Here is a 16,966-nt window from a genome sequence, read left to right on the forward strand (position 1 = left end):
GCAAACAGCTTGTGCGATGGGATCCCCTCTGGGAGCCTGCTGCAGCTCAGATTACAAAGGATAGCAGAGAGAGAGCAAAAACTCTGGAACAGCTAGAACATGTAACTACAGCCCCCGAGCCTGCTGCAGCCCAGTGCCGGCCCTGTACAACGTGACAAAATGAGGTCTGAGAATCTATGATGTGAACTTTGTCTCAGGAGAAACACAACACAAGCCCCTTCCCTCCCAGCCAGGAGCTGCTTCAGAGGTCCTGCATGGGAGAGAATGCACAACCCAGAAACTCAGGTGTGAACACTTGAGGGGAGGGGCACAGACAAAACCCACCATTGCTCAGCTCACCCAAGTCCTTACAATGGGCAACGTGAATCTACCAGGACGGAGAGGCAATGTTTCCAAAGCTGCTTAAAATAGAGCACACAAGTATCTTTACAGCACGTCTTAAGTTTTAACGAGCTCTTACTTAACCAGCCTGATTTCACCGTGGCTGTGGGCGACAAGAAATCTGCCTGTACAGACAGCAAGGCTCCGAGGAGACCGGGTCACTCCTACTCTCAATTGTTTCCCTCTCGCAGCAGACCCAGCCCTGTTCGCAGGCATTCTGCAACACTGTGCCATAAGCGGAAAGCACTTCCCCTTGCTCACACGCTCTGATGCATCTTTGCAGATGGAGGTGTCTGTGGTTTGAAAACTCCCAACTCTCACTGCTGCTGCAGAGAAAAACCAGCAGAGCCAGAAATCACTAACACAGCAGTGGGCAGCACTATTTCCTGGTCTAGTCTGGTGAGAACGGAGCATTGCTGTAGAGCAAACACCAAGTAGGGCCACTGCATTTTAGTCCCCTGTAATGGGACAGCCTCTCTATAAAAGAGTGCCTATAATGGGACTTTGGTTTTGGATCTTTAGCACATCCAGAAAGGTCATTTGTAAACGGTCTTTGCCAAAGGTTTTTTTTCCTAGGGAGCAGTGCCCAGGAACACTGAGAGCCTCAGGAGAACAAGGCAAGGAAAGCCCTGCCAACATGGCACTGTTAGGCTTCCAAGGCAAAAAAGCAGGGATGGAGGCCTGCCTGGTTTTGCAGAGGCTGCACAGAGAATGGTGTCTGTTACATTCACTCCCCTACACAGAAAGCCTGTTCTTTTCTCCAACAAATCCCTGCAATCATAACCTGCCTGCAGATACCACAGCATTAACACACAGTGTGTGCTAAGCCAGCCTTAACTGAGCTGCCATACAGTACGTGCAGCAAAGGGAAGCTGAGAGAGAATGGAATGGGAAAAGCAAAACCAGCTGTCGAGGTTTCAACTGTTAGCAGAGTTACACAGCATGAACCACAGCACCAAAGGCTGGCAGACAGCACTTCTCCACACCATGGTCCATAAGTGGGCATACTAGGAACAGACATGGCAAGAGGGATGGAAGTACCAGAGGACAACACAATGGGGTAGTAACCTCTGGCAACTCCTCCGTGTGAGGAAAGATGACACACACTTGTGTGTGTGCATTTCATTGACCTTTGGACCTCCAAAGGTATTCTAGTCCAACCCCCTCTGCAGTAAGTAGGGGCATCCTCAACTAGAACAGGTTGCCCAAAGCCCTATTGAGCATCACCTTGAATATCTCCAGGGATGGGACCCTAACCACCTCCCTGGGCAACCTGTTCCTGTGTTCCACTACCCTCTGAGAGTCCACCTAAAGTGCTGTTAATAAAATGTTCTACAAAGTGCTGCCATGAGCTACAGGCAATCAGATCAGGCCCACTGGCCAGTGGTGGTTGGGGCAGGGGGAAAAAAGGAGAAAGAAGCAACTGCAATTTTTTTATTCTTCTTCTTTGCAAAAGGGCAGTATCTGGACACTTGATCAGTCCTTTCCAGCATTAACTCAAATGCTCTTGTCAGATCCTTGCAACACTCTCACACTTCAGTCTTTTGTCTTTCACACAGCCAGAGCCTTTGGGTAAACGAAGAGCGGAGGAAACACAAAACCACACAACATATAGAGGTCTCCCACCACCTCAAATGGATTTCTGGAGATTAAGCCACACTTTGTTCATTTGACTTTGCAAGTAACATCAAAACAGCTTAAGTTCAAAAATAAAGAAATACTACAATATTCACAATATAAAACTTAAATACTTTTGTCTTCTTTTTTAAGGAAAGGACTGCTAACAGCCGTGGATTTATCACAGCTGTTTCTCAACAGAAGCTCTGCTGCTGAAGAATTGAAGGTTCACAATGCAACATTCACATTCTGCACTGCTCCCACTGCTGCCAGACTCCTGAGAGTGCCACTGGAGACTTGTCCAGGAGCTCAACTCAGATACATCCCACTGATGGAGCATGGCAAGGTCACAGAACAACATAAGCCCATGTTCAGCAGGGCTGCCCACTGCCCAAGAGCAGAAATGCAGGTCCACATATCACCTTCACATGCTTGTCTTAGCTAGTTGTTCACAATTCCAGCTCAAGCTTTTCAGTTTATGGCTGAGAAAAATGGACTGGAAGTGACTAAGAGGTATGTGACACTTCCTCTCCTCTGCAACTGTGTCCCTGCTAACTGTTATTAAATGTTATGTATAACATTTGTTAACCTTGCACATGGAGGTGTCTGTGCTTTGAACTTTTGGAACTTCTATTAAATGTTATATATAACATTTAATAAATGTTTTATATGTATTAGTGTTTCATTAAACAGTCACTGAATAAAGGGACAGGAGAGAAAAAGCTCATGGGTCACTCTCCTCTCTGCTGTAACTCCGCTGAGTGCAATGGAACTGCACCACCAGGGACCCTGCCCCGCCATGCTGAGCGTGCAAACTTCACACTGGGCAGACAAGGGAGCAAGAACCTACAGAGGAGAAATTCAACCCACCCTTATATAACCTCACCCACAACAAAAGCCATCATTAAGTGTGCTTGAAAGGCAAGGGAATCGGATTCTGCCACAGAAATCTGCATTCTGTGACAGGATCCAAGTTTGGTTATTTCATTTTCACTTCACCATTCAAAGGAAGCAGAAACTAAGACAAACAACAGCTACAGTATTCATCTCTTTGGTAACTTCTGTAATAGAGTCTCTAAGCAGAGGGAAGGTCTTACAGTAAACATCATAAAAGCCTGGTAAGATCCTCTAGAAGTTCACAGATTAAACAAACAAACAATGGGGCATGAACGGGAAAAACAGCTTGCCCAAAATTAAACAGGGCCTGTGGGAGGGTAAGAAAGACTGCAGAGGAACTGGATCCCTCAGATTCCTGCTCTAGCCACACAGCAACATCTCAGTGAAAGCGGATTCCAGATACACAAGTGGAATCAGTAAGCTCTAAGTACAGACAGAAGGCCCTGGAGTGCATTTCAGGGTATTTCTTTAAGGCAAAAACGTGTCAGTATTAGCTGAGGAGACAGGCAGGCTTGACAAACAGTCCAAAGGTGGACCAAGTAGCTGTAATATACTTTCACAGTCAAGTGACTCTGTGGGTCAGCTTAAAAAGGATTTGGATTTTATCACTACCTATGACACACTACTTCTAAATCCAGTCCAGGTAAGCTGCAGCCTTTCTATGCCAGGAAGCTACCTGTTGTGTAAAATGCCTTTGCTTTTGTTTTGTTCCCTATAGATAAAGTTTCACATTCAAAGTCATTTTCCATAACCAGCTTTACCCTCATATTGCAAAAAAGACTCAGCTGGCCTAGCAGGGGCTGAAGAGGCAGAAGAGAACTCACACAATCCTTTCATAGGTTCCTCAGAGCAGGCTGCAGACAGTCTTGAGGCAGAACAGCAAGACTTGCACTGCCATGTTACACATTTTACTGTTCTTTTATCCATTCTTTGTCTTGAGTAACAGCACAACCTGGTGGCCCAGTCGGCACACAGACCAGCAGAATAATGAACACGAACTCTTATATCTCTCTGTGCATTCTCAACATGCTAAACTGAGAGCATTGAACAGGAGATCTGTCCAAAGTGATCAAACGCTGCCGTGAAGCAGGGTTTCAGTGTTGAAATCTCATGTACCTGCCTCAAAACCTAACAACAGACAGGCAGAAAACCGTCCTTCAGAAAGTATCTACTACTGAATTACCCACACAGAGCTGTCACTAAAGCAGCCTGCACAGAACATATCAGAAATGTGCATCTTCCTTAAGTTCCTGTAATGATAGCCAGCTAGCTGCACATAGGCTCCCCAGGTGAAACTCTCCATAGCTGCTAACTGAAGGCTGCGGTAATCTTGAAGTCCACCACAAAAGGATTATGCAACTGAAGCCTGCAAAGGAATGGGAGGAGAACAAGCTTTCTTCCAAACCACTGGTGACATCCATCACAAGTAAAAAGTTTTTGCAAGTGGATCTGAAGTAACTGCCAGGCTGTGGATCCAGTTTCAGAAAGCAGAAAGGCAGGAATTAACGAATCTGTAAGAAACAACCTGAAAACCACCATTCCTGCCTTGGCTTTGTGTGGTGCAGGCCATAGGATGGTTTACACAACTCTTCTGTCATTAGACTGCTTGCTGCTCTGTCAAGAGTTAAATTCTGATCTTACTCAGGGACTGCATCTTTTCAGCTGAGATAAATGGACTCCCAGGCAAAAGGGCCACTGGGAAATACATCTGCCACACTGTGACAACAACATGCCTCCAACGAAGAGGATGGCTTGAAGTCAGCTTTCACCTCCTCAGCCTTCTGCTTCTCCTGCTTTCTTGACACTGCTGCTAAAATTGGTTCAAGGGCACTTGAGACTTTAAGTAGAAGAGATTTTTCTCCTTGTGTCAAAACCCAAAAGGTTTAATATTTACTATGACTGCACAAAAGTAGACTCTGAATGTGAACTGTAAGTTATCTGAGTGTTATTTGAGTATCATTATTGGAGAGCTGAGGAAACAGAACAGTCCAGATTTCTTGCTGAAGGGCACATCTCCATTTTGCCAGCAGCTGCAACAAGGAGTGTATAGTTTATCATGCTTGAAAGCTGCACTAATACCCATCAGGGAAGAGAAATTACTCTCCTCAAAAATATACTTTTTGGCTGGGGAAAAGAAAAGAAGATTTGAGAGCCATTTTCTGACTCCACCAAGGAATGAGGAAAGCTGAAATTTTACCTGGAGAGCAAATATGAACATGTTAGCCTTGGCCTAACAACTGAATTGTCTTTAAAGTGTCATCCTTACTCAACTGTAGTACAACAGAGATGTCATTAATTCAGGATTGTTTTCCTGAAGTGACACAAGAAAAAGCTGCCTCTAAATGTCATTTCAAGTGATCATATTCAGCCCCACCTTAGGAGTCTGGGGACAAGGGAAGACACCAAAACCAGCCTGATAATAACAGTCAGCTCTTTGGGCTTTTCCTCTCTCTGTGCTTTGCAAAGAAAAAGCCTCACCACATTCCTGTGAGGTAGGTCAGTATTATTCCACTCCTTTACTACACATATGGAAACTGAGTTGGAACAGATACTTTCCTGAAGGCCACTGCAGGAGACTGTCTCAGAAATGGAAGCAGGAGACAAGACTCCCTAGTTCTTGGAGATTTCCCTTTCTTTCCCCTCTGTCCCCTCTTCCCCGTAAAACATTAGCGGGGAAACGAGCAGCGGAGAAGGGGCTACGGCGCCACGTTTCGGACTACCAGCAGGCTCCTGGTGCTACTCCACACACCTCCAAAAGGATTATTAAATATACAAGTACCTTGGAGCTCGGGGCAAAACGACCGCACACAGTGTAAAGCCAACACACACAATACAAACCCCGCGTAATAAATAAGTAAAGACATGCAGCTGCAGCTGTGACTGAGCGCTGAGGGGTCCTCGGCTCAGTAAGGTCCCAGATGCCCGCGGCTAAGCCCGGGTCACTCCTGCGACTCTACCGCCACGCCGACCAGCGCGTGCCGGATAGTGCGACCGTGGAGTTTATAACCATCCTGAGTCACCAGGGCGATGGTGCCTGGCTGCAGCCCCTCGGCCGGTACGTGGCAGACTATTTCGTGGTCGTAGGGATCGTATTTGCCGCCAACAGGGTTCATCTTCTGAAGGCCGTGCTTGGCAAACACGCTTTGCAGTTTGGCCTCTAGGAGAGAGAGGCCTTCGTAGATTTTCTTCAGGGTTGGATTTGGATTGCTGGGCTCTGCGTCTTCTGCAGCACTCTCGGCGGTCTTCTCCAAGATATCAGCTACCTCCACAAGGTCCCTGCAGAAACTCTGGATCCCTGTGGGCACAAAGAAGCAAGAAGTAAATGAAGGGCAGTTTACAGAACACACAGAGCTACGCTACCAATGATAGGCACAAAGTCCCAGCAGTTTGAAGGCACCTTTAAAGCTGGGATAGATTTGGTGAGAGCAGACAGCTGCCTCCTGTTATCCCAGCACTCAACAGCCATTTCATAGCACAACAGGTAGAATGTAAGAAAAACACAGCAGCTCTAACTGCACAGCTGCTAGAATTAACTAACAAAACACCTTCTGAGATTCATGCATTGTGGAGAGTATTTCTCAGAGATGGTACTGAAGGAGTATGATGACTGAACAGCAGTTTCTTCCCCGTTGACCTGCCTCTGTTGCCAAAGCTACAAATCTAGCTTGCTTCACTGATGTTAAAATACTTCTTATAGAAGTTTTAAAGAACAACTGATGTAAGAATTGACAATCTTTGTTCCAGGTAGATTCTACCTTCCAAAAGCTGGAGCAGAAGAGAAGAGGTTGTTAATATAGTAAAGGAGATCACAGCCTGACGACACAGCTAAGAGCATGAAATGCACCCTGCCAGAGCCAATTTTCAGCACACCATTTCCAACCAAGTCAGTGAACTACACTCAGCTGCACTGGGCATATTTTATTACTAAAAAACCCAAAGATTGGGGAAAAAAAACCCCAAACAAACCACAAAACAGTCACTGAGGTAAACCTGATAGGATACAGCTGGGCATACACAAAACCCAGTAAATAAACCCAGACACCAGGAGTCTAGGCCAAATATCATGCCAGGCTGTACAGGGAATGAGGGCTGGATGCAGGGTATAGGAAAGCTGCTGATCAGCATTTTATGTTCAGACAAGGCAGGCCATGGCTGTGAACACAGCTTGCCCTCACCCTGCTTACCAAAGAGCTTGGCATCTTCCACAAACTTCTGCGTTCTCCTGCGGACGTTCTCAGAATCTGCCAAGGCCTTCCGGTATCGCTCCTGCAACCACAATAGCAAGGGGAGACTGTCAAGCAAGGAGGTAAACCAAGTTTCCCAACAGCAGGTGATCCCTTTACAAACATCCTCCGTGTCAGAAGCTTGTGCTGGGCTCTAGTGCATTCATTACAGGCAAACCCAAGTTGCTCTCCTATCAATTAATCAGTGCAACTGCAAGTTGCTCAGGAGACCCCAGTGCAGGCAAGAAGCAGTCAGGGTGCAGCTCCATCAAGCACTGCACTGTCAGGCTGCTGCTTTTTGCCTGGCTCACTGTGGCCATTGAGATGCAAGCCAGCAACGGGTCTGCGACTGGCTGCTGTAGCACTTGGTGCAGTGCTCTCAGGGCACTTATCTCCAGAACTGCCCACTGCTGAGGGATTTAATTCTCTCCTTAGCCACAACTGTGTCCTTAGTCACAACTGTGTCCAGTTGTGGGCCCCTCAGTTTAAGAAGGACATCAAGACACTTGAATATGTCCAGAGAAGGGCAACAAGGCTGGGGAGAGGCCTTGAGCACAAGCCCCATGAGGAGAGGCTGAAGGAGCTGGGATTGTTTAGCCTGGAGAAGAGGAGGCTCAGGGGTGACCTCATTGCCCTCTACAACTACCTGAAAGGTGGTTGTAGCCAGGAAGGGGTTGGTCTCTTCTCCCAGGCAACCAGCACCAGAACAAGAGGACACAGTCTCAGGCTGCACCAGGGGAAGTTTAGGCTGGAAGTGAGGAGAAAGTTCTTCACCGAGAGAGTCATTCGTCATTGGAATGTGCTGCCCAGGGAGGTGGTGGAGTCACTGTCCCTGGAGGTGTTCAAGAGGATATTGGACGTGGCACTTGGTGCCATGGTCTAGTCATGAGGTCTGTGGTGACAGGTTGGACTCGATGATCCTCGAGGTCTCTTCCAACCTTAGTGATACTGTGATCTGTTCCTCAAAGATATAACATGGTCCATACCACTTCCACACAGCACTGTCAGTAAAGATGATGTTCCTTCTCAGACAAAACTATTGTCATTCCCTGTGTACAGGGCTGTGGAAGAACTGACCAGACCATCTCCAACAGAGCTTTGCCTGCCAGGATCATACTGTCAGGATTCTGCTTCTAGGTAGTACTGACAGATGGTGTTTCTGAGGAAGGCAGACTGTGCTTTCACAATGCACCCTCTCACACTTAGAGCACAGCTGCTCTAAAGGCTGCCAGGGCACAGTGGTGTTGTATGTCATATGGTTTAAGGAGAAGCTGGGGCTGAAAGGCAGACCAAGTCAAAGGGACTGGACAAAAGATACGGTGATAGAATACACAGAATAAACCAGGTTGGAAGAGACCTTCAAGATCATCGCGTCCAACCCATCAACCAATCCAACCCACCTAAACAGCTAACCCATGGCACCAAGCACCCCATCAAGTCTCCTCCTGAACACCTCCAATGATGGTGACTCCACCACCTCCCCAGGCAACCCATTCCAATGGGCAATCACTCTCTCTGTATAGAACTTCTTCCTAACATCCAGCCTAAACCTCCCCTGGTGCAGCCTGAGACTGTGTTCTCTTGTTCTGGTACTGGCTGCCTGGGAGAAGAGACCAACATCCACCTGTCTACAACCTCCCTTCAGGTAGTTGTAGAGAGTAATAAGGTCACCCCTGAGTCTCCTCTTCTCCAGGCTAAGCAATCCCAGCTCCCTCAGCCTCTCCTCATAGGGCTTGTGTTCCAAACCCCTCACCAACTTTGTTGCCCTTCTCTGGACACGCTCCAGCAAGTCAACATCCTTCCTAAACTGAGGGGCCCAGAACTGGACACAGTACTTGAGGTGATGCCAATGGCAGCAGACTCACCGTTAGATCCCGGACTTGTTCTTCCAATTTGATGGCTTTGTGCTCTAAGGCACAGTCAGAAAGGGGATGCTTGGGCTCATCACGTGGATCTTCTGGGCCACACTCGTCTCCTGTACTTCTCTGCTGAGCTGCAGTGCTGAAAACACAGGAGGATGCCCTGAAACAAAAACTAGCAACAAAGAAGGGATGTTAAATAACAGCAGGGTCAGCAAGCATTCTAGTTTAGAGTCATTATTAAAAGCAAGCTTGTATAAAAATGGTACACAGGATTCTAGAGAAAATTTTAACTCCTTTCAGAAACTAGGGACAACTAGCACACAAACACAGACACATAGATGTGTTGAAAATCTTTTTACTTTAGACTCACAAGACATGACAGAGGCTGTGAACCACTTCTTTGTACCTTGAAAAGTCAAGCTTTCACTAGAAAACAAGTTGTGGGTTGCATTTTTGCTGGCCTCCCAGTACAGATGATCCACACTGAATGACAAACTTCAGAAACACTTTTTGCAAGGCAGTCTTGGAAAGGATGGAAGTAAGCATAAAGCTGGTTTTGCAATTATTAAAGAAACAAAACAGGTTCTGAGCAAATTCAGTAAGATCTGCAAACCCATAAGACATGTAGAGCCTGAACAGCTCCCTAAGACAGCACAGTGACTGCAGAAGGGGAAGTCTCCAGTGGAACTGCTGTGGGTTTCTGCAAAGACAGACACACATCTCAAACTGCTGGCTAATGGAGGATCCAATTCCTGGATGCTCTGACCTGTTTGTTCTCCTGGGTGAAATGAGATACAGTATTTGGTGCATTGGGTTTTCATCCTATTGATGAACCTTTTACCAGTTCATTCTTCTTACAGCAAATGCTGTACCCACATTTCCTGAAGAATAATTAAGAGACCAAAGAGAGCTCTCAAAGGCATGACTAAATTTTGTGTCTCTCAAATATTCTGGGGCTTTCTGCCAGGACCTTGAAAGCTCCATTAGCTGCCTGGCAAAAGGACTAAATGTTCCCACTGGAGCTTGTCCCTAAAATTCTCCAACTGTTCTAACTGCTTCAACTGTTTTTATCTCTACTGGCAGTGAAAGAGTCCTGAAGGCAAAAGAAACCAAAATGAGCCCAAGCCTAACGTTTTGAAGCCTACCCTTCATCTCCAATGACTTTTTCATCCCAAGTAAGCTTTTCAACTAAAAATGACACTTGTCAGTGGTTTGTGTTGGTAGAGCAGGTGGAGGTCACCCAGAAGGCTGACTCCACAACTTGCAGAGGAAATGATGAAACAAACGAGGAGTCAGATAATTGGATTGGGCTGCATAAACACTGCCTAGGTGCTCAGAAGTGTACTCTGTACTGCGACAATCCCACAGGTTTCCCAAAAACTAGATGGTAGAAAGATTCTGGTTAGAAAATTATCCAAAGCAGCATGCTGGCCACTTTGAAAAACAAAAGGTAATATTTTTCATTCAGCTCTGTTCTTTTCCATGAAGACCTTCACCTGCCACCACAATGCTGTCACACCAAGAGCAGAACCAAAGTTTTTCACTCCCTCTCTTTCACTTGCTTTTACAGAATGACCAGGACAGGACCTATTCTTGACAGTATGAGGCCAACACCTCAGCCCACTTCCCTCTCATGCCTCATACCAGGAACAGTCTGCAGACTAAAGTACAGTTTCCATCCAAACCAGTTCTCTTCAGGAAACAGTATATGCTTAACAAGGAAGGGTGTCTCCCTTTTCAGAACACCAGGACTCTTCCTCTGAGCAGGGCTTTCATCATCCCCTTTAACAGAGGGGGTTTGCATGTTCTGAGTGCACACCTGCCAAGCGAAACGCAGCACAGAAAGCACTGCCCTGGCGCCCACTCAAAGCTCTGTGTCTGTACAGCGCAATTCAACACTGCACAGGGACGGTAATTTGGGCCCCAGGATCGATACAGCTGAGCTCACATTACCATGCCTGCAGCATTAAGCTTTCTTACTTTTCAGCAAGGCTCTACTGGTTGGGTGGAACATGTCAGAAGTGCACAGCTTTTGTTTCTGGGTCTATCAAATCAGTCATGATTGTTCAGCTGAGATGAGCTGGACTCGATGATCTCTGGAGGGCCCTTCCAACCCTCACCCTCCTGTGATCCTGAGCTTACAGCAGCAACTGGAAAGAACAGGCTTGCTTCCTTTATTCCAGTACTGGGGCTACTGAGGCTGTGCAGAAGGAAGGTGCAAGGACTTGAAACCAGCTGAAAACTAACCCCAGAACACGGAAAAAATCTTCCTGTATTGTGTCTCTGAATAGGTTTGCTGACAGATCAGATGAGTGCAAAGTGGCAGCACAAAAGAGAAGATGGGTGTGTGAAGTCTGGTGAGATGTAGAAGGGTGAATATGGGGAAGGGAAGAAGTGTCCCCATCTGTGTGGCAGCCAGGACTAAACCTGGCTCAGCTCTATGACCAAAGCACAGGTTAAGAGATTTCTATCTGCCCATAGACCATCGAGCATCATCTACCACTCCCTGGCTTAGCAGCCCAGATGTTCCTGCATTTCATCTTTAACACATGGCTGCTAAAAGTCCCACAGCACTGATGAGCAACTTCCTTTTTCCACCTGAAGACATTTGCATATGCCATTTTTTTTTTGTTTGGTGGGTACTTAAAACATGACCTGTATGTCAAACCACTCCTTTTCCACACTACATACCACAAGTAAGTCTGAAAGTGCTCCTCCTGTGTGTATTTTCTCTGGAATGGGGTCTCTGAAGAATGAGACAAGAGGCTGTTACTAGGCTCTTTTCAAAATGCTGCCCAGCCACTGTGGTTCTGGGTTCCAGGAATGACAACACAGAAGAAACCCCCACATTTCAGCCCCTGCTGCAGAGATCTCACTGGGCCAGATGACCCCACCTTGTATGATTTTTAAGATGCTTGCCTCATTTGGGGTTTTTTTTTTGACTGGTTAACACAGCACTTTGTCACAGTAATAGGAAGTAGACTAAACCAGAGGTGAGGGCAGAGAAGGACCCTCTTCACTAAACCTTCAAAATCAATCGGTGAGGCTTTAAACAACTGTAAAGCTTTCTTTGTGAATAAAAGGTGTGCCCGTGGAAAGCGCTAACTACAAGCTTTGTCCTTTATCGTCTCCCATATCATTCAAAGAGACGCGGGGGTAGAAATGAGCCATGCCCCAGATGAACCAAAGAACCTGAAATGCAGCTGAGAAAGCAGCCTTGCCAGGCACCCCCCATGGGTTACACTCCTGCTACTTAACGAAGCTATACAAATGAGTTATCTTTGAGAAGCAAAGGTGAGTCATTTCCCTCTGCTACACTGCTGGGTGTGTTTCGGTGTGTAGGAGGACAGGGGGATGAATGAACCGGTGCCTCAGCTACGGGGAGAGTCTACGTGAAGCAGAGAGCCGCCTGCATGGACTCCTTCCTCCAGCTTGTGAAACTAAGTCACAGAACACTCCCACACACAGTGCAGTGCATCGGGTATCATGCGCTGTTCAGACTAGCCTGCCTTAAAAGTTACAGGCAAGAACCAGAATCACAGCCCGACTCCAAGGGGAGCTCTCAAGGACTGTTACTCAGAATTGAAAACGCCGCTCAATTTACTTCTTCCTCCAGGACGAACGAAATACTCCACTAAAAAGGGCAAGTGCTATTTACTGTCTGTCCACTGCACTGTGTTCCATCTTTTAAACACAGTCGTGATGACAGCTGCCCTAAAAATAGGCAGAAGTCCCACTGGTGGAAGTTGACACATCCTGAAGTGACAGACACGTGGAAGTCCCAGGGCGTGTGAAGGGATTATACAAGTAAGATGGTGATTTACAAACTGCTGTCACAGACAGCCAAACAGATAGATGCAGCTGAGAAGCTGATTGCAGACGTATGGTTTAAGACAGTTGTCCTTAAAGATTAGAATTTAAACGATGAGAACAGGTCTCTGTGGTCAGAACAATGGCATCGCCTCTTTCTGGAGCACAAGCTCCATAGCAGAACAGCGCAAACCAACTCCTCATGTTCTCTCTAAACAAAAGGGTCCTACCTAACCTCTCCTTCGACACTTCCTCCTCCTCCCAAATCAGCATGACAAAGCAGCCAAGTACCCAGATGAACAGAAACATCTGCATTAGTGTTTTAGCTCTGAAGGAAATCTCTTCACTACCCCCAGTTACTTTGCTCTGCTTCCTTACGGACAGATACCACAGATCAGTATCATGTGAATTCCCCTTGGATGAAACTGGAAAACATGCTTGAGAAGCGTCCCTTAATGCAGGATGGCTGTACCCAAGCAGCAGACTCCCAGACTAGAGAGAACCCAGGATTAAAGGTCTCCAAGAGGCGTGCAGCGTGGATGCCTGGGCCCCACCGCTTTGCTGTGTGGAGCTGCTCCTGCTGGCTGCAACACAAGACAGGGCCATGGAGAACTGGAGTACAAAAGAGGAGCTTCACACCACCAGCAGGTTTTGGTCGTCCTCTGTGAAGGAAGCCTGTTCAGCTCTCGCCAAAGTCACCTATTTCAAACCTGGTATATGTCTTGAGAGACTCAAAACGGTGTCTTTACATGTTTACATGACAGAGGAAAGCCTTCAGACAAGCATCTTTATGTTTACTCCCAAACATAACTACTTCTATTACATGGTGCAGAATGATTTGCTTGTATTTAAATAGTCCATTTTCCCCCCAGTAAAAATCCTCTAGAATGAGATAACCTGCATTGTTACTTTCCTTCTTTTTTTTTTGTTCATTTCCCTTGGTTACAAACACAGATGCTTCTGTCAGGTGCTGCAGAATTCGTTTATTGAATTTAATAGCCTTTTGGTGGTTTGTGGTTTGGGGGTTTTTTTCCCCTTTTCAGAGAAAAACCTCTAGGATAAACTAACCTGCATTTTGGACTTCTTCTTTTTATTCCTCTTCACCTGCCCACATTTAACTGAAACAACCAAAAAGCATCTGCTGTAGGTGTCCCTTTCATAAGCCCTGTCTGTCCAGAAACACGACTGGTCATTACCGAAGCAGATTCTCTTCCCTCGCCCATCCAAGGCATGCCGAGCAGCGGTGCTGCATCGCCACCGCAACCCGAGGGGCACGCCAGACACGTGAATGAATGGCTCATGGAATCATAGACGGGTCAGACGGGCAAGGCGCAGGAATCATCCCTGGATCCACGTAACCGCTGGAAGCTACCTGACAGCTGGCCACAGAAACACTTTTCCCTGCAAGTTAAAACTAATTCTTCCCCCAAACACGTCACTTTTCCGTCCAAGAGCTCGTGTACTCGGAGCCTGCTTTTTGTTCCAGGCCTTCTGAAGAACTCAGGGCCGGCAACGTGTCCCTCCGTGGGGGGCGCCCCTGCCTCGCCTCGCCTCACCTCGCTGGGCGCCCCGGGCCCTGGACCGGCGCCGCTGGCTACGAAACGCCGCGACGGGCCCGGACCCGGGCCCGGGGCGCTGCCACGTCTCGCAGCGAGCCCGCCACAGCAGGGGAGGGGTCAGCGCCGCCGCCGCTAGCGACCGCTAACGGCTCGCAGGGCGACGGAGCCCCTCGCACGCCCTCACGTACCTGCCACGCCGCGCCGCGCCGCCGAGGGAAAGGCCGGTCCCGAAGCGCCGCAGGGAGCGGACGGCCATCGCCCCGCAGACAGACCGAGGGCCGGACCGACTGGCGGAGGGGAGCGGCGCGCCGGCGCAGCCCGCCAACTACAGCTCCCAGAAGCCTCTGCGGGGACTACGAGTCCCGGCGGGCGGCGCGGGAAGCGCCTCGGCGGCGGCGGGGCGCCCGCGGCGGGTCGAGAGGGCGGGCTGGGAGCCCGGGGTGGGCTGCTGTGAGGAGTCCTGCTGTGAGGAGTCCTGCTGTGAGGAGTCGTGCTGCCCTGGCTGCTCGGCTCGGGGTGGGGCTGCCACAGAGTCATAGAATGCCTTGTGGTGGAAGTGACCTGTGCAGAGCACCTAGCCCAAAGCCCCTGCAGTCAGCAGGGACGTTGCCTCTGGAGCAGGATCCTCAGAGCCTCGTCCAGCCTGCCTTGAAATGTTTGCAGGGATGGGGCTTCTACCGTCCTGTGCCACTGTTACACCACCCTCACTTTAAATGAGTTCTTCCCTATATGTAGTCTAAATCCCTCCTCTTTAAAGCCACCACCCCTTGTCCTGCCACAACAGGCTCTACTGAAAAGGTCGTCCTCATCTTTCCTACAAGTCCCCTTTATAAACAACAAAGGCATTTCAAAGGTGTTTAGTGGTGACCTGGCAGTGCTGGATTAATGGTTGGAATTGATCTTAAATGTCTCTTCCAACTAAAACAATCCTGTGATTATTCCAAAGGCTGATTATTCTCACACTGAGGTATTTCTTTTTTCTCCTGTGTCCAATTGAAATCTCCCCAGGAGTAACTTGTATCTGTTGACCCCTGTCATTTCCCTGTGACTCCTTGAGAAAAGGATCTCCACCTTACTTGTAGTCACCTTTACGTACTGGAACATGGTGAGAAGGTCACCCCTAAGCCTTCTCTTGAAGCTCTTGAACCTGGTGACAGGTTGGACTTGATGATCTTTGAGGTCTCTTCCAACCTTGGTGATAACGTGATACTGTGAATAAACCTAAGTATCTCATCTTTTCCTGGCAGCTTCCCAGCAGCCTGATCATCTTCGTGGCCCTTCTCTGGATTCTCTCTATCCTGTCCACATTCATTTATTTAGTCTAGCAATGACCAAAACTGAACACAGCATTCCAGGTGTGGCTCGACAAGCACTGAGTAGGATGGGATGACTTTATCTGTAGTGGTGATGGAGCAAGCAAAGAATGTTTCTTACCTCATGGTGAATAAACATTTAAAAAGTAAAACCCCAACCCTTGGCCAAATGTGCTTTTTAACTGAGGGCTACCTTCAAGGAGGGCCTACAGGGAAGATGGGGAGGGACTTTTTATTGGGGAGTGTAGTGATAGAACAAAGGGTAATGCTTTTAAACAGAAAAAGGGTTTAAACTCAATCCAAATGATTGTAAGAAGGAAGAAAGTCTTTAACTGTGATGATGGCGAGACACTGCAATAGTCTGTGGGACACTGGAAGAGGTTGTGGATGCCCCTTTCTGGAAGTGTTCAAGGTCAGGTTGGATGGGGCTTTGAACAACCTGGTCTTTAAGGCCCCTTCCAACCAGAATCATTCTATGATTCTGTGATGTGCTTTCACAGGCTGTGGTGGTCCCGCTCCATTTCTCCCTACTATGGGCAGAGGCTCCTAGTTTCTTGAGTGGGCTACACTATGCTTTGAGGAGAGAGCTTTTACCCTTTTCTGAAGTGAAATGGGACAGTGTGGCTCCAGGTCCCAGAGGGAGCAGGAGCAGTGACAACCAACACGGAGAAGCTACTGTGAGGAAGAGGATGAGCACCAACAGGAATGGGGCTTCCCTCCATCTCACTCCTGGGAGCTGGTGAGCCCCACCAGCTTGGGCAGTGCACAGTGCGCAGCTAAGCTGAGGGCTGTGAGCTAACTGCAGTCACTAACCTGGCTTACAAGGTTCACCCAGCCTGCCCAGCCCAGCAGCCACTGGTGCAGGGGTGCCAAGCCCATCCCAGACCTATGTCACTGTGAGAAGAGGTAGTTTACCCACCATGCTCCCTACAGCCAGGGAAGGGTGCATGCCAGCGCCAGAGGTTTTTATTGAAAGCTGCTTACCTGGTTACTAACAAGAGAGCTTTGAAAGAGCGAGCTCCAGAGGTTAATTGTGGCAGTCAGCAGCATGAGTGGGGGACAGGCCAGCTCCCTTGTTCCCTGCACAAAAGCTTGGACCTTTCCTTTTTATTCCTGCCCCTTGTTTCTGACTGTGCTAAATGACCTTCCTCTATTTCTCTTTTCTGTTCCAGTCCCCTCATTTGAAACCATTTTTTGTTTTGTTTTGTTTTGTGGTGGTTTTCTTTTGTTTTTAATTTTTACACTTTCCTTCACTCCATTTTGACCACTTGCCTTGGCAATCTGTGTCTGACTGCAGCAGCAAT

The 16,966-nt window shown here is 47.9% G+C and overlaps 1 protein-coding gene across 1 annotated transcript; it reads right to left on the reverse strand.

The window, feature by feature from the left end:
- Positions 1–1,651: 1,651 nt before the first annotated feature.
- Positions 1,652–14,677, reverse strand: GRPEL2 (GrpE like 2, mitochondrial). Its single transcript, XM_068160091.1, has 4 exons — positions 14,538–14,677; positions 8,984–9,152; positions 7,080–7,161; positions 1,652–6,190 (listed from the first exon to the last, which is right to left on the reverse strand). Exons 1-4 carry the CDS (start codon positions 14,603–14,605, stop codon positions 5,835–5,837), a joined length of 675 nt encoding a protein of 224 aa, XP_068016192.1. The 5' UTR covers positions 14,606–14,677; the 3' UTR covers positions 1,652–5,834.
- Between the last annotated feature and the right edge of the window lie 2,289 nt (positions 14,678–16,966).

Source organism: Melanerpes formicivorus, unplaced genomic scaffold (assembly GCF_026170545.1).
Source record: "Melanerpes formicivorus ecotype bairdi unplaced genomic scaffold, bMelFor1.0.p_v2 SCAF_2, whole genome shotgun sequence".
NCBI classification, from domain to species: Eukaryota; Metazoa; Chordata; class Aves; order Piciformes; family Picidae; genus Melanerpes; species Melanerpes formicivorus.